This window comes from Heptranchias perlo, chromosome 18 (genome assembly GCF_035084215.1).
Source record: "Heptranchias perlo isolate sHepPer1 chromosome 18, sHepPer1.hap1, whole genome shotgun sequence".
NCBI classification, from domain to species: domain Eukaryota; kingdom Metazoa; phylum Chordata; class Chondrichthyes; order Hexanchiformes; family Hexanchidae; genus Heptranchias; species Heptranchias perlo.
The window spans coordinates 59,444,179-59,464,370 of NC_090342.1; the positions used below are offsets into that span (position 1 = coordinate 59,444,179).

Genomic DNA, 20,192 nt, shown 5'->3' on the forward strand with positions numbered 1-20,192 from the left:
TGTGTCTGAGTGCGTGTGTCTGTGCCCGAGAGCGCGTGTGTCTGTGTCTGAGAGTGCGTGTGTCTGTGTCTGAGAGCGTGTGTGTCTGTGTCTGAGACCGTTTGTGTCTGTGCCTGAGAGTGTGTGTGTCTGTGTCTGAGAGCCTGTGTGTCTGTGCCTGAGAGTGTGTGTCTGTGTCTGAGAGTGTGTGTGTCTGTATCTGAGAGTGTGTGTCTGTGTCTGAGAGCGTGTGTGTCTGTGTCTGAGACCGTTTGTGTCTGTGCCTGAGAGCGTGTGTGTCTGTGTCTGAGAGTGCGTGTGTCTGTGCCTGAGAGTGTGTGTCTGTGTCTGAGAGTGTGTGTGTCTGTATCTGAGAGTGCGTGTGTCTGTGTCTGAGAGCCTGTGTGTCTGTGTCTGAGAGCCTGTGTGTCTGTGTCTGAGAGCGTGTGTGTCTGTGCCTGAGACCGTTTGTGTCTGTGTCTGAGAGCGTGTGTGTCTGTGTCTGAGACCATTTGTGTCTGTGTCTGAGATTGTGTGTGTCTGTGTCTGAGAGCGTGTGTGTCTGTGTCTGAGAGCGTGTGTGTCTGTGCCTGAGACCATTTGTGTCTGTGTCTGAGATTGTGTGTGTCTGTGTCTGAGAGCGTGTGTGTCTGTGCCTGAGACCATTTGTGTCTGTGTCTGAGATTGTGTGTGTCTGTGTCTGAGTGCGTGTGTCTGTGCCCGAGAGCGCGTGTGTCTGTGTCTGAGAGTGCGTGTGTCTGTGCCTGAGAGCGTGTGTGTCTGTGCCTGAGATTGCGTGTGTCTGTGTCTGAGAGCGTGTGTCTGCGCCTGAGAGTGCGTGTGTCTGTGTCTGAGATTGCGTGTGTCTGTGTCTGAGAGCGTGTGTGTCTGTGCCTGAGATTGCGTGTGTCTGTGTCTGAGAGCGTGTGTCTGTGTCTGAGAGCGTGTGTCTGCGCCTGAGAGTGCGTATGTCTCTGTCTGAGATTGCGTGTGTCTGTGTCTGAGAGCGTGTGTCTGTGTCTGATAGAGTGTGTGTCTGTGTCTGAGAGTGCGTGTGTCTGTGTCTGAGAGCGTGTGTGTCTGTGCCTGAGATTGCGTGTGTCTGTGCCTGAGATTGCGTGTGTCTGCGCCTGAGAGTGCGTGTGTCTGCGCCTGAGAGTGCGTGTGTCTGTGTCTGAGATTGCGTGTGTCTGTGTCTGAGAGCGTGTGTGTCTGTGCCTGAGATTGCGTGTGTCTGTGTCTGAGAGCGTGTGTCTGTGTCTGAGAGAGTGTGTGTCTGTGTCTGAGAGTGTGTGTGTCTGTGCCTGAGAGTGTGTGTCTGTGTCTGAGAGCGTGTGTGTCTGTGTCTGAGAGTGTGTGTGTCTGTGCCTGAGAGTGTGTGTCTGTGTCTGAGAGTGCGTGCGTCTGTGTCTGAGAGTGCGTGTCTCTGTGTCTGAGAGTGCGTGTGTCTGTGTCTGAGAGTGCGTGTGTCTGTGTCTGAGAGTGCGTGTGTCTCTGTGTCTGAGAGTGCGTGTGTCTCTGTGTCTGAGAGTGCGTGTGTCTCTGTGTCTGAGAGTGCGTGTGTCTGTGTCTGAGAGTGCGTGCGTCTGTGCCTGAGAGTGCGTGCGTCTGTGTCTGTGAGTGCGTGCGTCTGTGTCTGTGAGTGCGTGCGTCTGTGTCTGAGAGTGCGTGCGTCTGTGCCTGAGACTGTGTGTGTCTGTGCCTGAGAGTGTGTGTGTCTGTGCCTGAGAGTGTGTGTGTCTGTGCCTGAGAGTGTGTGCGTCTGTGTCTGAGAGTGTGTGCGTCTCTGTCTGCGAGCGCACGTCTCTGTCTGCGAGCGCACGTCTCTGTCTGAGAGCGCACGTCTCTGTCTGAGAGCGCACGTCTCTGTCTGAGAGCGCACATCTCTGTCTGAGAGCGTGTGTGTCTCTGTGTCTGAGAGTGCGTGTGTCTCTGTGTCTGAGAGTGCGTGTGTCTGTGTCTGAGAGTGCGTGTGTGTCTGTGTCTGAGAGTGCGTGTGTCTCTGTCTGAGAGTGCGTGTGTCTCTGTGTCTGAGTGTGCGTGTGTCTGTGTCTGAGAGTGCGTGCGTCTGTGTCTGAGAGTGCGTGTGTCTCTGTGTCTGAGAGTGCGTGTGTCTCTGTGTCTGAGAGTGTGTGTGTCTCTGTGTCTGAGAGTGCGTGTCTCTGTGTCTGAGAGTGCGTGTGTCTGTGTCTGAGAGTGCGTGTGTCTGTGTCTGAGAGTGCGTGTGTCTGTGTCTGAGAGTGTGTGTGTCTCTGTCTGAGAGTGCGTGTGTCTGTGTCTGAGAGTGCGTGCGTCTCTGTCTGAGAGTACATCTGTCTCTGTGTCTGAGAGTGCGTGTGTCTCTGTGTCTGAGAGTGCGTGTGTCTGTGTCTGAGAGTGCGTGTGTCTGTGTCTGAGAGTGCGTGTGTCTGTGTCTGAGAGTGCGTGTGTCTGTGCCTGAGATTGTGTGTCTCTGTGTCTGAGAGTGCGTGTGTCTGCGCCTGAGAGTGTGTGTGTCTGCGCCTGAGAGTGTGTGTGTCTGCGCCTGAGAGTGTGTGTGTCTGCGCCTGAGAGTGTGTGTGTCTGTGTCTGAGAGTGTGTGTCTGTGCCTGAGAGTGCGTGTGTCTGTGTCTGAGAGTGCGTGTGTCTATGTCTGAGAGCGTGTGTGTCTGTGCCTGAGAGTGTGTGTCTGCGCCTGAGAGTGCGTGTGTCTGTGTCTGAGAGTGCGTGTGTCTCTGTGTCTGAGAGTGTGTGTGTCTCTGTGTCTGAGAGTGTGTGTGTCTCTGTGTCTGAGAGTGCGTGTGTCTGTGTCTGAGAGTGCGTGCGTCTGTGCCTGAGACTGTGTGTGTCTGTGCCTGAGAGTGTGTGTGTCTGTGCCTGAGAGTGTGTGTGTCTGTGCCTGAGAGTGTGTGCGTCTGTGTCTGAGAGTGTGTGCGTCTCTGTCTGCGAGCGCACGTCTCTGTCTGCGAGCGCACGTCTCTGTCTGAGAGCGCACGTCTCTGTCTGAGAGCGCACGTCTCTGTCTGAGAGCGCACATCTCTGTCTGAGAGCGTGTGTGTCTCTGTGTCTGAGAGTGTGTGTGTCTCTGTGTCTGAGAGTGCGTGTGTCTGTGTCTGAGAGTGCGTGTGTCTGTGTCTGAGAGTGCGTGTGTGTCTGTGTCTGAGAGTGCGTGTGTCTCTGTCTGAGAGTGCGTGTGTCTCTGTGTCTGTGAGTGCGTGCGTCTGTGTCTGAGAGTGCGTGCGTCTGTGCCTGAGACTGTGTGTGTCTGTGCCTGAGAGTGTGTGTGTCTGTGCCTGAGAGTGTGTGTGTCTGTGCCTGAGAGTGTGTGCGTCTGTGTCTGAGAGTGTGTGCGTCTCTGTCTGCGAGCGCACGTCTCTGTCTGCGAGCGCACGTCTCTGTCTGAGAGCGCACGTCTCTGTCTGAGAGCGCACGTCTCTGTCTGAGAGCGCACATCTCTGTCTGAGAGCGTGTGTGTCTCTGTGTCTGAGAGTGTGTGTGTCTCTGTGTCTGAGAGTGCGTGTGTCTGTGTCTGAGAGTGCGTGTGTCTGTGTCTGAGAGTGCGTGTGTGTCTGTGTCTGAGAGTGCGTGTGTCTCTGTCTGAGAGTGCGTGTGTCTCTGTGTCTGAGAGTGTGTGTGTCTGTGTCTGAGTGTGCGTGTGTCTGTGTCTGAGAGTGCGTGCGTCTGTGTCTGAGAGTGCGTGTGTCTCTGTGTCTGAGAGTGCGTGTGTCTCTGTGTCTGAGAGTGTGTGTGTCTCTGTGTCTGAGAGTGCGTGTCTCTGTGTCTGAGAGTGCGTGTGTCTGTGTCTGAGAGTGCGTGTGTCTGTGTCTGAGAGTGTGTGTGTCTCTGTCTGAGAGTGCGTGTGTCTGTGTCTGAGAGTGCGTGCGTCTCTGTCTGAGAGTACATCTGTCTCTGTGTCTGAGAGTGCGTGTGTCTCTGTGTCTGAGAGTGCGTGTGTCTGTGTCTGAGAGTGCGTGTGTCTGTGTCTGAGAGTGCGTGTGTCTGTGTCTGAGAGTGCGTGTGTCTGTGCCTGAGATTGCGTGTCTCTGTGTCTGAGAGTGCGTGTGTCTGCGCCTGAGAGTGTGTGTGTCTGCGCCTGAGAGTGTGTGTGTCTGCGCCTGAGAGTATGTGTGTCTGCGCCTGAGAGTGTGTGTGTCTGTGTCTGAGAGTGTGTGTCTGTGCCTGAGAGTGCGTGTGTCTGTGTCTGAGAGTGCGTGTGTCTATGTCTGAGAGCGTGTGTGTCTGTGCCTGAGAGTGTGTGTCTGCGCCTGAGAGTGCGTGTGTCTGTGTCTGAGAGTGCGTGTGTCTCTGTGTCTGAGAGTGTGTGTGTCTCTGTGTCTGAGAGTGTGTGTGTCTCTGTGTCTGAGAGTGCGTGTGTCTGTGTCTGAGAGTGCGTGTGTCTCTGTGTCTGAGAGTGCGTGTGTCTCTGTGTCTGAGAGCGCGTGTGTCTCTGTGTCTGAGAGTGCGTGTGTCTGTGTCTGAGTGTGCGTGTGTCTGTGTCTGAGAGTGCGGGCGTCTGTGTCTGAGAGTGCGTGCGTCTGTGTCTGAGAGTGCGTGTGTCTCTGTCTGAGAGTGCGTGTGTCTCTGTGTCTGAGAGTGCGTGTGTCTCTGTGTCTGAGAGTGCGTGTGTCTCTGTGCCTGAGAGTGCGTGTGTCTGTGTCTGAGAGTGCGTGTGTCTGTGTCTGAGAGTGCGTGTGTCTGTGTCTGAGAGTGCGTGTGTCTGTGTCTGAGAGTGCGTGTGTCTCTGTGTCTGAGAGTGCGTGTGTCTCTGTGTCTGAGAGTGCGTGTGTCTCTGTGTCTGAGAGTGCGTGTGTCTGTGTCTGAGAGTGCGTGTGTCTGTGTCTGAGAGCGCGTGTGTCTCTGTGTCTGAGAGTGCGTGTGTCTCTGTGTCTGAGAGTGCGTGTGTCTGTGCCTGAGAGTGCGTGCGTCTGTGCCTGAGAGTGCGTGTGCCTGTGCCTGAGAGTGTGTGCGTCTGTGTCTGAGAGTGTGTGCGTCTCTGTCTGCGAGCGCACGTCTCTGTCTGCGAACGCACGTCTCTGTCTGAGAGCGCACGTCTCTGTCTGAGAGCGCACGTCTCTGTCTGAGAGCGTGTGTGTCTCTGTGTCTGAGAGTGTGTGTGTCTCTGTGTCTGAGAGTGCGTGTGTCTCTGTGTCTGAGAGTGCGTGTGTCTCTGTGTCTGAGAGTGCGTGTGTCTCTGTGTCTGAGAGTGCGTGTGTCTCTGTGTCTGAGAGTGTGTGTGTCTGTGTCTGAGTGTGCGTGTGTCTGTGTCTGAGAGTGCGTGCGTCTGTGTCTGAGAGTGCGTGTGTCTCTGTGTCTGAGAGTGCGTGTGTCTCTGTGTCTGAGAGTGTGTGTGTCTCTGTGTCTGAGAGTGCGTGTCTCTGTGTCTGAGAGTGCGTGTGTCTGTGTCTGAGAGTGCGTGTGTCTGTGTCTGAGAGTGCGTGTGTCTGTGTCTGAGAGTGTGTGTGTCTCTGTCTGAGAGTGTGTGTGTCTCTGTGTCTGAGAGTGCTTGTGTCTCTGTGTCTGAGAGTGCTTGTGTCTCTGTGTCTGAGAGTGCGTGTGTCTCTGTGTCTGAGAGTGCGTGTGTCTGTGTCTGAGAGTGCGTGTGTCTCTGAGTCTGAGAGTGCGTGTGTCTGTGTCTGAGAGTGCGTGTGTCTGTGTCTGAGAGTGCGTGTGTCTCTGTGTCTGAGAGTGCGTGTGTCTCTGTGTCTGAGAGTGTGTGTGTCTCTGTGTCTGAGAGTGCGTGTGTCTGTGTCTGAGAGTGCGTGTGTCTGTGTCTGAGAGTGCGTGTGTCTGTGTCTGAGAGTGCGTGCGTCTGTGTCTGAGAGTGCGTGTGTCTCTGTGTCTGAGAGTGCGTGTGTCTCTGTGTCTGAGAGTGCTTGAGTCTCTGTGTCTGAGATTGCGTGCGTCTGTGTCTGAGAGTGCGTGCGTCTGTGCCTGAGACTGTGTGTGTCTGTGCCTGAGACTGTGTGTGTCTGTGCCTGAGACTGTGTGTGTCTGTGCCTGAGAGTGTGTGTGTCTGTGCCTGAGAGTGTGTGTGTCTGTGTCTGAGAGTGTGTGCGTCTCTGTCTGAGAGCGCACGTCTCTGTCTGAGAGCGCACGTCTCTGTCTGCGAGCGCACGTCTCTGTCTGAGAGCGCACGTCTCTGTCTGAGAGCGCACGTCTCTGTCTGAGAGCGTGTGTGTCTCTGCCTGAGAGAGCGCGTGTCTGTATCTGAGAGCATGCGCCTGTGTCTGAGAGCGTGTGCGTTTGTGTCTGAGAGTGCGTGTGTCTGCGCCTGAGAGTGTGTGTGTCTGTGTCTGAGAGTGTGTGTGTCTGTGTCTGAGAGCATGCGCCTGTGTCTGAGAGCCTGTGTGTCTGTGTCTGAGAGTGTGTGTGTCTGCGCCTGAGAGTGTGTGTGTCTGTGTCTGAGAGTGTGTGTGTCTGTGTCTGAGAGCATGCGCCTGTGTCTGAGAGCCTGTGTGTCTGTGTCTGAGAGTGCGTGTATCTATGTCTGAGAGTGTGTGTCCCTGTGTCTGAGAGTGTGTGTGTCTCTGTGTCTGAGAGTGCGTGTGTCTGTGTCTGAGAGTGTGTGTGTCTGTGTCTGAGTGTGCGTGTGTCTGTGTCTGAGAGTGTGTGTGTCTCTGTGTCTGAGAGTGCGTGTGTCTGTGTCTGAGAGTGCGTGTGTCTGTGTCTGAGAGTGCGTGTGTCTCTGTGTCTGAGAGTGCGTGTGTCTCTGTGTCTGAGAGGGTGTGTGTCTGTGTCTGAGTGTACGTGTGTCTGTGTCTGAGAGTGCGTGCGTCTGTGTCTGAGCGTGCGTGCGTCTGTGCCTGAGACTGTGTGTGTCTGTGCCTGAGACTGTGTGTGTCTGTGCCTGAGACTGTGTGTGTCTGTGCCTGAGAGTGTGTGTGTCTGTGCCTGAGAGTGTGTGTGTCTGTGCCTGAGAGTGTGTGTGTCTGTGTCTGAGAGTGCGTGTGTCTCTGTGTCTGAGAGTGCGTGTGTCTGTGTCTGAGAGTGCGTGTGTCTGTGTCTGAGAGTGCGTGTGTCTGTGTCTGAGAGTGTGTGTGTCTCTGTCTGAGAGTGTGTGTGTCTCTGTGTCTGAGAGTGCTTGTGTCTCTGTGTCTGAGAGTGCGTGTGTCTCTGTGTCTGAGAGTGCGTGTGTCTGTGTCTGAGAGTGCGTGTGTCTCTGTGTCTGAGAGTGCGTGTGTCTGTGTCTGAGAGTGCGTGTGTCTGTGTCTGAGAGTGCGTGTGTCTGTGTCTGAGAGTGCGTGTGTCTCTGTGTCTGAGAGTGCGTGTGTCTCTGTGTCTGAGAGTGTGTGTGTCTCTGTGTCTGAGAGTGCGTGTGTCTGTGTCTGAGAGTGCGTGTGTCTATGTCTGAGAGTGCGTGCGTCTGTGTCTGAGAGTGCGTGCGTCTGTGTCTGAGAGTGCGTGCGTCTGTGTCTGAGAGTGCGTGCGTCTGTGCCTGAGACTGTGTGTGTCTGTGCCTGAGACTGTGTGTGTCTGTGCCTGAGACTGTGTGTGTCTGTGCCTGAGAGTGTGTGTGTCTGTGTCTGAGAGTGTGTGCGTCTCTGTCTGAGAGCGCACGTCTCTGTCTGCGAGCGCACGTCTCTGTCTGAGAGCGCACGTCTCTGTCTGCGAGCGCACGTCTCTGTCTGAGAGCGAACGTCTCTGTCTGAGAGCGCACGTCTCTGTCTGAGAGCGCACGTCTCTGTCTGAGAGCGTGTGTGTCTCTGCCTGAGAGAGCGCGTGTCTGTATCTGAGAGCATGCGCCTGTGTCTGAGAGCGTGTGCGTTTGTGTCTGAGAGTGCGTGTGTCTGCGCCTGAGAGTGTGTGTGTCTGTGTCTGAGAGTGTGTGTGTCTGTGTCTGAGAGCATGCGCCTGTGTCTGAGAGCCTGTGTGTCTGTGTCTGAGAGTGTGTGTGTCTGCGCCTGAGAGTGTGTGTGTCTGTGCCTGAGAGCATGCGCCTGTGTCTGAGAGCATGCGCCTGTGTCTGAGAGTGTGTGTCTGTATCTGAGAGTGCGTGTGTCTGTGTCTGAGAGTGCGTGTGTCTGTGTCTGAGAGTGTGTGTGTCTCTGTGTCTGAGAGTGCGTGTGTCTGTGTCTGAGAGTGCGTGTGTCTGTGTCTGAGAGTGCGTGTGTCTCTGTGTCTGAGAGTGCGTGTGTCTCTGTGTCTGAGAGTGTGTGTGTCTGTGTCTGAGTGTGCGTGTGTCTGTGTCTGAGAGTGCGTGTGTCTGTGTCTGAGAGTGCGTGTGTCTGTGTCTGAGAGTGCGTGCGTCTGTGTCTGAGAGTGCGTGTGTCTCTGTGTCTGAGAGTGCGTGTGTCTCTGTGTCTGAGAGTGCGTGTGTCTCTGTGTCTGAGAGTGCGTGTCTCTGTGTCTGAGAGTGCGTGCGTCTGTGTCTGAGAGTGCGTGCGTCTGTGTCTGAGAGTGCGTGCGTCTGTGTCTGAGAGTGCGTGTGTCTCTGTGTCTGTGAGTGCGTGCGTCTGTGTCTGAGAGTGCGTGCGTCTGTGCCTGAGACTGTGTGTGTCTGTGCCTGAGACTGTGTGTGTCTGTGCCTGAGACTGTGTGTGTCTGTGCCTGAGAGTGCGTGTTTCTGTGTCTGAGAGTGTGTGTGTGTTTCTGTGTCTGAGAGTGTGTGTGTCTGCGCCTGAGAGTGCGTGCGTCTGTGTCTGAGAGTGTGTGTCTGTGTCTGAGAGTGTGTGTGTCTGCGCCTGAGAGTGTGTGTCTCTGTCTGAGAGTGTGTGTGTCTGTGCCTGAGAGTGTGTGTCTGTGCCTGAGAGTGTGTGTCTGTGTCTGAGATTGCGTGTGTCTGTGTCTGAGAGCGTGTGTGTCTGTGTCTGAGAGTGCGTGCGTCTGTGTCTGAGAGTGCGTGTGTCTGTGTCTGAGAGTGCGTGTCTCTGTCTGCGAGCGCACGTCTCTGTCTGAGAGCGCACGTCTCTGTCTGAGAGCGCACGTCTCTGTCTGAGAGCGTGTGTGTCTCTGCCTGAGAGAGCGCGTGTCTGTATCTGAGAGCATGCGCCTGTGTCTGAGAGCGTGTGCGTTTGTGTCTGAGAGTGGGTGTGTCTGCGCCTGAGAGTGTGTGTGTCTGTGTCTGAGAGTGTGTGTGTCTGTGTCTGAGAGCATGCGCCTGTGTCTGAGAGCCTGTGTGTCTGTGTCTGAGAGTGTGTGTGTCTGCGCCTGAGAGTGTGTGTGTCTGTGTCTGAGAGTGTGTGTGTCTGTGTCTGAGAGCATGCGCCTGTGTCTGAGAGCCTGTGTGTCTGTGTCTGAGAGTGCGTGTGTCTATGTCTGAGAGTGTGTGTCTCTGTGTCTGAGAGTGTGTGTGTCTGTGTCTGAGAGTGCGTGTGTCTCTGTGTCTGAGAGTGTGTGTGTCTCTGTGTCTGAGAGTGCGTGTGTCTGTGTCTGAGAGTGCGTGTGTCTCTGTGTCTGAGAGTGCGTGTGTCTCTGTGTCTGAGAGTGCGTGTGTCTCTGTGTCTGAGAGTGCGTGTGTCTGTGTCTGAGTGTGCGTGTGTCTGTGTCTGAGAGTGCGTGCGTCTGTGTCTGAGATTGCGTGCGTCTGTGCCTGAGACTGTGTGTGTCTGTGCCTGAGACTGTGTGTGTCTGTGCCTGAGACTGTGTGTGTCTGTGCCTGAGAGTGTGTGTGTCTGTGCCTGAGAGTGTGTGTGTCTGTGCCTGAGAGTGTGTGTGTCTGTGTCTGAGAGTGTGTGTGTCTCTGTGTCTGAGAGTGCGTGTCTCTGTGTCTGAGAGTGCGTGTGTCTGTGTCTGAGAGTGCGTGTGTCTGTGTCTGAGAGTGCGTGTGTCTGTGTCTGAGAGTGTGTGTGTCTCTGTCTGAGAGTGTGTGTGTCTCTGTGTCTGAGAGTGCTTGTGTCTCTGTGTCTGAGAGTGCGTGTGTCTCTGTGTCTGAGAGTGCGTGTCTCTGTGTCTGAGAGTGCGTGTGTCTGTGTCTGAGAGTGCGTGTGTCTCTGTGTCTGAGAGTGCGTGTGTCTGTGTCTGAGAGTGCGTGTGTCTCTGTGTCTGAGAGTGCGTGTGTCTGTGTCTGAGAGTGCGTGTGTCTGTGTCTGAGAGTGCGTGTGCCTCTGTGTCTGAGAGTGCGTGTGTCTGTGTCTGAGAGTGCGTGCGTCTGTGTCTGAGAGTGTGTGCGTCTGTGCCTGAGACTGTGTGTGTCTGTGCCTGAGACTGTGTGTGTCTGTGCCTGAGACTGTGTGTGTCTGTGCCTGAGAGTGTGTGTGTCTGTGCCTGAGAGTGTGTGTGTCTGTGTCTGAGAGCGTGTGCGTCTCTGTCTGCGAGCGCACGTCTCTGTCTGCGAGCGCACGTCTCTGTCTGAGAGCGCACGTCTCTGTCTGAGAGCGCACGTCTCTGTCTGAGAGCGCACGTCTCTGTCTGAGAGCGTGTGTGTCTCTGTGTCTGAGAGCGCGTGTGTCTCTGTGTCTGAGAGTGTGTGTGTCTCTGTGTCTGAGAGTGTGTGTGTCTCTGTGTCTGAGAGTGCGTGTGTCTGTGTCTGAGAGTGCGTGTGTCTGTGTCTGAGAGTGCGTGTGTCTGTGTCTGAGAGTGCGTGTGTCTGTGTCTGAGAGTGCGTGTGTCTGTGTCTGAGAGTGCGTGTGCCTCTGTGTCTGAGAGTGCGTGTGTCTGTGTCTGAGAGTGCGTGCGTCTGTGTCTGAGAGTGTGTGCGTCTGTGCCTGAGACTGTGTGTGTCTGTGCCTGAGACTGTGTGTGTCTGTGCCTGAGACTGTGTGTGTCTGTGCCTGAGAGTGTGTGTGTCTGTGCCTGAGAGTGTGTGTGTCTGTGTCTGAGAGCGTGTGCGTCTCTGTCTGCGAGCGCACGTCTCTGTCTGCGAGCGCACGTCTCTGTCTGAGAGCGCACGTCTCTGTCTGAGAGCGCACGTCTCTGTCTGAGAGCGCACGTCTCTGTCTGAGAGCGTGTGGGTCTCTGTGTCTGAGAGCGCGTGTGTCTCTGTGTCTGAGAGTGTGTGTGTCTCTGTGTCTGAGAGTGTGTGTGTCTCTGTGTCTGAGAGTGCGTGTGTCTGTGTCTGAGAGTGCGTGTGTCTGTGTCTGAGAGTGCGTGTGTCTGTGTCTGAGAGTGCGTGTGTCTCTGTGTCTGAGAGTGCGTGTGTCTCTGTGTCTGAGAGTGCGTGTGTCTCTGTGTCTGAGAGTGCGTGTGTCTCTGTGTCTGAGAGTGCGTGTGTCTCTGTGTCTGAGTGTGCGTGTGTCTCTGTGTCTGAGAGTGTGTGTGTCTGTGTCTGAGTGTGCGTGTGTCTGTGTCTGAGAGTGCGTGTGTCTGAGAGTGCGTGCGTCTGTGTCTGAGAGTGCGTGTGTCTCTGTGTCTGAGAGTGCGTGTGTCTCTGTGTCTGAGAGTGTGTGTCTCTGTGTCTGAGAGTGTGTGTGTCTCTGTGTCTGAGAGTGCGTGTCTCTGTGTCTGAGAGTGCGTGTGTCTGTGTCTGAGAGTGCGTGTGTCTGTGTCTGAGAGTGCGTGTGTCTCTGTGTCTGAGAGTGTGTGTGTCTCTGTGTCTGAGAGTGCGTGTGTCTGTGTCTGAGAGTGCGTGTGTCTGTGTCTGAGAGTGCGTTTGTCTGTGTCTGAGAGTGCGTGCGTCTGTGTCTGAGAGTGCGTGTGTCTCTGTGTCTGAGAGTGCGTGTGTCTCTGTGTCTGAGAGTGCGTGTGTCTGTGTCTGAGAGTGCGTGCGTCTGTGTCTGAGAGTGCGTGCGTCTGTGCCTGAGACTGTGTGTGTCTGTGCCTGAGACTGTGTGTGTCTGTGCCTGAGACTGTGTGTGTCTGTGCCTGAGAGTGTGTGTGTCTGTGCCTGAGGGTGTGTGTGTCTGTGTCTGAGAGTGTGTGCGTCTCTGTCTGCGAGCGCACGTCTCTGTCTGCGAGCGCACGTCTCTGTCTGAGAGCGCACGTCTCTGTCTGAGAGCGCACGTCTCTGTCTGAGAGCGTGTGTGTCTCTGCCTGAGAGAGCGCGTGTCTGTATCTGAGAGCATGCGCCTGTGTCTGAGAGCGTGTGTGTCTGTGTCTGAGAGTGTGTGTGTCTGTGTCTGAGAGTGCGTGTCTGCGCCTGAGAGTGTGTGTGTCTGTGTCTGAGAGTGTGTGTGTCTGTGTCTGAGAGTGCGTGTCTGCGCCTGAGAGTGTGTGTGTCTGCGCCTGAGAGTGTGTGTGTCTGTGTCTGAGAGTGTGTGTGTCTGTGTCTGAGAGTGTGTGTGTCTGTTTTTGAGAGTGTGTTTGTGTGTCCATATCTGAGTGTGCGTGCATGCATGAGAGTGTGTGTGAATGTGTCTGTCTGTATCTGACAATGCTTGTGTGCATGTGCAAGAGAATGTGAGTGTGGGTGCATCGGTGTCTGAGTGTGTGTGTGTCTGTGTCTGACAGTGAGTGTGTGAGTGTGTGTGTGTGTGTGGTTCATATATAGAGTAACACATGGGCAATAAATGCCGGCCTCGCCAGCAATGCCCACATCCCATGAACGAATAAAGAAAAAGATACCCGGGAGCGAGTTACAGGCTGGAATCTAATCGAGGGGTTCGGGTGGTTTATATATAGAATAACAGATACCCGGGAGTGAGTTACAGGCTGGAATCTAATCGTGGGGTTCGGGGGGGGTTTATATATGGAATAACAGATACCCGGGAGTGAGTTACAGACTGGAATCTAATCGTGGGGTTCGGGGGGGGGTTTATATATAGAATAACAGATACCAGGAGTGAGTTACAGGCTGGGATCTAATCCAGGGGTTCAGGGGTTTATATATAGAATAACAGATACTCTGGAATGAGTTACAGACTGGGATCTAATCGAGGGGTTCGGGGGATTGCTGTTGGTTGTCCCAAGCTGATTTCGACGCTATTCTGGGATTGATTGCTGAACACTCTGCAGCCAGTCTGATGGCCCCAGTGAGTGATGACCTCGCACTGGGTAAGTTGAATGTCTCACTGTTTGGAGGGAGTGGGGAGTGCCGTGTTGGGGAGATCCCCCACGGCCACGTGCGTGTGTGTTTGTAGGTACGGGACGTTGTGTGGCAGAGGATTGTGCTGGTGTGTAACGGATTGAAATTGCACATTGCCTCCCCCACCGCTGGCAAATCCCCCCCACTTGGTACGTGGCACTGTTTGTTGTGGTCCCTGATTCGGAGTGTGCTTCCCCACAGGAATGGGAAAGAAAGACGACCCTCGGCTGATGCAGGAATGGTTTCGACTGGTGCAGGAGAAGAACAGCCTGGTGCGCTACGAGTCGGAACTGATGATCTTGTGAGTAGCGACAATGCTGTCTCAATTTTCCTAAAACAGAATTAAATTCTTTCCCTCTTGCCTGAATGGCTCGTGTGGAGCATAAACACTGGCATAGTCCAGTTGGGCCAAATGGCCTGTTTCTGTGCTGTACATTCTATGTAATTCTATGAACGCACTCCCTTCCCAAATTCGGCCCGAACCTACTCAATGAGGTCTAGTTTTCCCACTTCTCTTTCATCAGGGACTTTTGCTGTCAGAGATGGTCCTCTTACCCCAGCCAACCTTCCAGTATCCAGGTCAGTTGGATATTGGAGACCCCTGCCCAGCAGGAGCTTGGGAGGGAGACAGGCCGTCCTCTGTGTTGCTTGTGAAAGGTTCTCACAGTTGTACAAAAAACATGCTCCTGCCATTTGTATTTGTATTTCCTCAGATCTGGCAGCATCCTCGTGAATCTGTGATCTGTGCTGTACCCTCTCTATTGCCTCAATATCCCTCCTATCGTGGAGCCCAAAACTACACACAGCATTGGAACTGTGCTCTTACTCAGGTTTTATATAGATTCACCATTACATCACAACTTTTATATTCTATACCTCTTGCCTTAAAACCCAATATACCATTAGGAATATATGAACAGGAGGAGGCCATTCAGCCCTTCAATACTGTTCTGCCATTCAATTAGATCATGGCTGACCTGTATTTAACTCCATTTACCTGCCTTGGTTCCGTATCTCTTAATACCCCTGCCTAACAAAAGTCAATCAATCTCAGTTTTGAAATTTTCAATTGATCCCCAGCATCCACAGCCTTTCTGGGGGAAGAGAGTTCCAGATTTCCACTCCCCTTTGTGTGAAGAAATGCTTCCTCACATCACCCCTGAACGGCCTTGCTCTAATTTTAAGGTCGTGCCCCCTTGTTCTGGGCTCCCCCACCAGAGGAAATAGTTTCTCTCTATCGACCCTATCAAATCCTTTAATCATCTTAAACACCTCAATTAGATCACCCCTTAATCTTCTATATTTAAGGAAATACAAGCCTAGTCTGTGTAACCTGTCCCTTTTAGTCCCGGTATCATTCTGGTGAATCTGCGCTGCACCCCCTCCAAGGCCAGTATATCCTTCCTGAGGTGTGGAGCCCAGAACTGGACGCAGTCTCCAGATGGGGTCCAACCAGAGCTTTATATAAACTCGAACACCCCTTTGTATTCCAGCCCTCTTGCGATAAGGCTAGTATTCCATTCGCCTTTTTAATTATTTTTCTACCTGTCCACAAGCTTTTAATGATTTCTGCACTTGTAAGAAAAAACTCGCTTTTTTACGGCCTTATCCACTTGAGGTGCTGCTTTTAATATCTGAACCCCCAAATCCCTCTGCTCCCCACATCACCCAACCTTCCCCCATTCCATGTCTAAATGGCCCATCTATGTGTGAGTCCAAAGTGTGAGTCTCAGCAGCCCATTCGATGTACAGGACAAGGCTACAGTTACTGGACTGTAAATTGTTCGAGGTGGGTTGTGCAGGAGCTGGTACAGAGCCATTGAGGAACAGGGCGGTGGTGGCAATTGACACTGGTCAAAGAGTCCCAGGTTCCGCACTTGGTCTGAGCTGGGTTGGCGGATCACAGCCGGGGTACTACAATTAAAAACAAGAATGAACTTACATTTGTATCGTGCCTTTCACAACCTCAGGACTTTACAAAGTGCTTTACAGCCAATGAAGGATTTTTGAAGTGTTGTAATGTAGGGAACACGGCAGTCAATTTGCTCACAGCAGCAAAGTGAGAGTGACCAAGATAATCTGGTTTTAGCAATGTTGATTGAGGGATAAATATTAGCCCCAAGACACCAGGGAGAACTCCCCTACTCTTTGAATAGTACCATCCTCAGTACTGGGTTTGTCTGTCTTGGGTATGTTATCTGGTTCAATGTTCTGGGCTTGTGCTGGTTTTCTAGCCCAGTAAGAGTCTCCAGACCGATGCAATGTGACGAGCGATGTTTTTTTATTTGTGCAGTGCCCGTGAGCTGGAGCTGGAAGATCGGCAGAGCAGGTTACAGCAGGAGCTGCGGGAACGCATGGCCATTGAAGGTAGGTGGCTCCCACGGCCACTCGGTACCCATTCTGTGCTTGTCTTTCATGAGCCAGATTAGAAGGAAGAGTTGCCAACACACAGCATGTCCCTGGGCAGAGGGACGAGGCAGGTTAGCGGTTCAATGGGGACACATTAGGCAGGAGAAGCCCCAAATAGGATAGAGCAAAGCCGGAAGGGGAGGAGAGACCGACCCTAAGTGCAGGGGTGCTGCCTACAATTTATAAAGAGGCAGTTAACATCTCACCAGCCTGGATTATGCAGCAGAGTGGTGTGTGTCCAGGTCTCCTGATGAGACTACGCCCGCTGGTGTAAGGGCTGATCCATAGGGGAGCCCAAACACAGCCCATGGGTGCACACTCACACTGACCATCTCTGCTAGAGTCCGGACTCACAGGGAGCACGAGGTGGTGGGGGTGGTGGGGGTGGAGGTGGTGCAGAGTCCGGACTCACTGGGAGCACGAGGTGGTGGGGGTGGTGGGGGTGGAGGTGGTGCAGAGTCCGGACTCACTGGGAGCACGAGGTGGTGGGGGTGCAGAGTCCGGACTCACTGGGAGCACGAGGTCGTGGGGGTGGTGGGGGTGCAGAGTCCGGACTCACTGGGAGCACGAGGTGGTGGGGGTGGTGGGGGTGCAGAGTCCGGACTCACTGGGAGCACGAGGTGGTGGGGGTGGTGGGGGTGGAGGTGGTGCAGAGTCCGGACTCACTGGGAGCACGAGGTGGTGGGGGTGGTGGGGGTGGAGGTGGTGCAGAGTCCGGACTCACTGGGAGCACGAGGTGGTGGGGGTGGTGGGGGTGGAGGTGGTGCAGAGTCCGGAGTGCAGCGGCGCTTAAAGGGAGGCAGCGACTATTTTCAGGAATGCTGAAGTTGGCAGAGTGAAGGTTAGTAGCAACACCGGGGAGAAACTGGAGTCCCTACCAAAGGAGATCATGCAGAGGGAAGTGAGGCAAATCTTCCAGCAAACATGGCTGGAGGTGGCCAACAGAGTCAGTGCATTCTCTGCCAAGGAGAAAATGCCCAGGAAGTTTTCCAGACTGAGACAGAATTTCAAGGCAGCTCCCACTCAAAGGGAAGGACTATCTGGACATTGCATATCCATGGCACTGTTCGAAGAGCAGGGGAGTTCTCCCGGTGTCCTGACCAATATTTATCCCTTGACCACCATCACTAAAACAGATTATCTGGTCATTATCTCATTGCTGTTTGTGGGATCTTGCTGTGCAAAATTGGCTGCCACGTTTCCAACATTACAACGGTGACTACACTTCAGAAGTACTTAGTTGGCTGTAAAGTGTTTGGGATGTTGTGAGGCTGTGAAAGGTGCTATATAAATGCAATTCCTTTCCTTTCCTTTCCACTCCATGAGTACCAACTTGGTGACAAATGCCACCTCCACCTCTCGGGACTGCTGCATATTCTCTCACCCACTCATCGGCTCCTCAAACTACTCCTGTGCTCTATCCTTATTGCTTCATCCCAGGCTGCTCAACAACCATTTCCTGCGAGCTGAGCAAGGAACACACAGGTTCCTCAGCCCACCAAGGCCATGTGTGCTTACCCATCGCATCCCCACGTATTCACACTCTCCTTGTGTAGGGTTGTGAGCAGGGAGAGTCCCCAGCACACCAGCTGCCATCAAGCATTTCAAGCCCTGCAACTACCTGCTGATGAACTGCTCTTGTTCTCCGTTCCCACTCACCATTCTCCCTTACCATTTTCTTCTTTTCCCTCCCTCATTTCCCTTCTCTAAGGCACCCCACCATTACCCAGTAAGTGTGTGGAGCCAGCCCTGTGCAAGCCTGTCTTACTCTACGCCACGTCCCCTGTAATCAGCCTGTGTTAGCAGTGAGTAAATGGAGTCCATTGCAGTCCTCATCGCCATTCTCCAGCAGTCATACTGTTACCACATTCAGACTCAGTTTATCCAGCCCCCTGTTCAGGGGGAATCCCAGCCCCCTGTTCCCCGGGAGTCCCAGCCCCCTGTTCGGGGGGAGTCCCAGCCCCCCGTTCCCGGGGAGTCCCAGCCCCCCGTTCCCGGGGAGTCCCAGCCCCCCGTTCCCGGGGTGTCCCAGCCCCCCGTTCCCCGGGAGTCCCAGCCCCCCGTTCCCCGGGAGTCCCAGCCCCCCGTTCCCGGGGTGTCCCAGCCCCCCGTTCCCGGGGAGTCCCAGCCCACTGTTCCCGGGGAGTTCCAGCCCCCTGTTCCCGGGGAGTCCCAGCCCCCCGTTCCCGGGGAATCCCAGCCCCCCGTTCCCGGGGAGTCCCAGCCCCCCGTTCCCGGGGAGTCCCAGCCCCCCGTTCCCGGGGAATCCCAGCCCCCCGTTCGGGGGGAATCCCAGCCCCCTGTTCGGGGGGAGTCCCAGCCCCCTGTTCCCCGGGAGTCCCAGCCCCCTGTTCGGGGGGAGTCCCAGCCCCCTGTTCGGGGGGAGTCCCAGCCCCCTGTTCGGGGGGAGTCCCAGCCCCCTGTTCGGGGGGAGTCCCAGCCCCCCGTTCCCGGGGAGTCCCAGCCCCCCGTTCCCGGGGAGTCCCAGCCCCCCGTTCCCGGGGAGTCCCAGCCCCCCGTTCCCGGGGAGTCCCAGCCCACTGTTCCCGGGGAGTTCCAGCCCCCTGTTCCCGGGGTGTCCCAGCCCCCTGTTCCCGGGGAGTCCCAGCCCCCTGTTCCCGGGGTGTCCCAGCCCCCCGTTCCCGGGGTGTCCCAGCCCCCCGTTCCCGGGGAGTTCCAGCCCCCCGTTCCCGGGGTGTCCCAGCCCCCCGTTCCCGGGGAGTCCCAGCCCCCCGTTCCCGGGGAGTCCCAGCCCCCCGTTCCCGGGGTGTTCCAGCCCCCCGTTCCCGGGGTGTTCCAGCCCCCCCGTTCCCGGGGTTTCCCGATCTGTGCCAGTAATTGTTCGGACTGTAAGCTGGCTCGTGCTCTCACTGGCTGCTGTTTGTTTGTTGCGCAGACAATCTGAAGAGCAGTGAGGAGCTGTCGGATGAGAAGCGGATCCTGAACGAGATGTTGGAGGTGGTGGAGCAGCGCGATGCACTGGTTGCCCTGCTGGAGGAGCAGCGACTGCGGGAGAAGGAGGAGGACAAGGACCTGGAGGCCGTGATGCTGAGCAAGAGCTACAACTTGAACTGGTCATAAAGCAGCCCGCCCACAGCTACAGCCGGACACAGGACCCCTGGGGACGGCCTCAACACCAAGAGCAGCCAGAATGGGAGGGGCAAGGGTCTGCCTCACCAACGCCTGGTGTAATGGACTCCCGCTGCCCTCTTCCTCAGGAAGTGCTCGACCAGCGAGAATTGAGGCATAGTTTCTGTTCTGCCGTGTGCCCATGTGTCAACTGCATGTGTGACCCCACCCGACCCCAGGCCAGCAGACCCTCACCAGATTTAGAATGCTCTGGTCAGTAACAGCAGCATAGAACCTGGGTCAGCTGGAGGGCAAGCCACAGGCCACGAACCACAGGCCACAGGCGAGTCCCCGCCAAAGCCTCGAGAGAGCAGGCTGCCCACTACCCGATCGACCCGCTGCTCGAGGAGCTGCGGTCGGTTGGCTGCTGGTTAAAGGGCTGAGGGGAGTCCAAGTTGTGAAGTTGTGCTGGGATCGCAGAATTGGAGAGTATGAGGCAGAAAGTGGGTTCTCCAGTCAGCACAGATCTCTTTCAGTCCAACAATGCTTCCATTATGCGAATCCAAACTAGATATTTTGCTATCCGATGTTTGAAATGGCAGTGTGATCTTCCTCCTGTTCCCTCTCATGTTGTTCAGTCCGGTGGTACAGGCTGCTAACTAGAAGCAGGCCCGAGGATATTGCCAAGGCCATTTAAAGCTTCCTGTCACTGATCTCAGAGCACGGCCTGGTGAACACACACTGTCCGTCGGTCCGGTGAACACACACTGTCCGTCGGTCCGGTGAACACACGCTGTCCGTCAGTCCGTCGGTCCGGTGAACACACGCTGTCCGCACGGTCCGGTGAACACACGCTGTCCGTCGGTCCGGTGAACACACGCTGTCCGCACGGTCCGGTGAACACACGCTGTCCGTCGGTCCGGTGAACACACGCTGTCCGTCGGTCCGGTGAACACACGCTGTCCGTCGGTCCGGTGAACACACGCTGTCCGTCGGTCCGGTGAACACACGCTGTCCGCACGGTCCGGTGAACACACGCTGTCCGCACGGTCCGGTGAAAACACGCTGTCCGTCGGTCCGGTGAACACACGCTGTCCGTCGGTCCGGTGAACACACGCTGTCCGCACGGTCCGGTGAAAACACGCTGTCCGTCGGTCCGGTGAACACACGCTCTCCGTCGGTCCGGTGAACACACGCTGTCCGTCGGTCCGGTGAACACACGCTGTCCGTCGGTCCGGTGAACACACGATGTCCGTCGGTCCGGTGAACACACGCTCTCCGTCGGTCCGGTGAACACACGCTGTCCGTCGGTCCGGTGAACACACGCTGTCCGTCGGTCCGGTGAACACACGCTGTCCGTCGGTCCGGTGAACACACGCTGTCCGTCGGTCCGGTGAACACACGCTGTCCGTCGGTCCGGTGAACACACGCTGTCCGTCGGTCCACTGTCACTGTAGGCGCAAAGTCACTTTTATTTTATGAGGTGAGCTGAGTGTGATAGACTCAGAAAGCTGCTTCAACTGTAACAGGGTGAAAGGAGTTTGACAAAGCATGATTGTGAGTGGCAATCACCTCGCCCTTTCTCACACTGTACCCCATCCAACTCCCCACCCTCACACAGACACTGTACCCCATCCAACTCCCCACCCTCTCACACACACTGTACCCCATCCAACTCCCCACCCTCTCACACACACTGTACCCCATCCAACTCCCCACCCTCTCACACACACACTGTACCCCATCCAACTCCCCACCCTCTCACACAGACACTGTACCCCATCCAACTCCCCACCCTCTCACACACACACTGTACCCCATCCAACTCCCCACCCTCTCACACAGGCACTGTACCCCA

General features: G+C 55.2%; 1 protein-coding gene across 2 annotated transcripts in view; it reads left to right on the forward strand.

Moving 5' to 3' along the window:
• The window catches only part of LOC137334896 (F-actin-monooxygenase MICAL3-like), a 354,266-nt gene extending 334,747 nt beyond the window's left edge, over positions 1-19,519 (forward strand). For both annotated transcript variants that reach the window (XM_067999976.1, XM_067999977.1), the window contains 3 exons: positions 13,058-13,157; positions 15,150-15,223; positions 18,162-19,519. In XM_067999976.1, the coding sequence (XP_067856077.1) occupies positions 13,058-13,157; positions 15,150-15,223; positions 18,162-18,346 (359 nt within the window). In that variant the 3' untranslated portion in view covers positions 18,347-19,519. The remainder of the gene's footprint in view (positions 1-13,057; positions 13,158-15,149; positions 15,224-18,161) is intronic.
• The last annotated feature ends 673 nt before the right edge of the window (positions 19,520-20,192 follow it).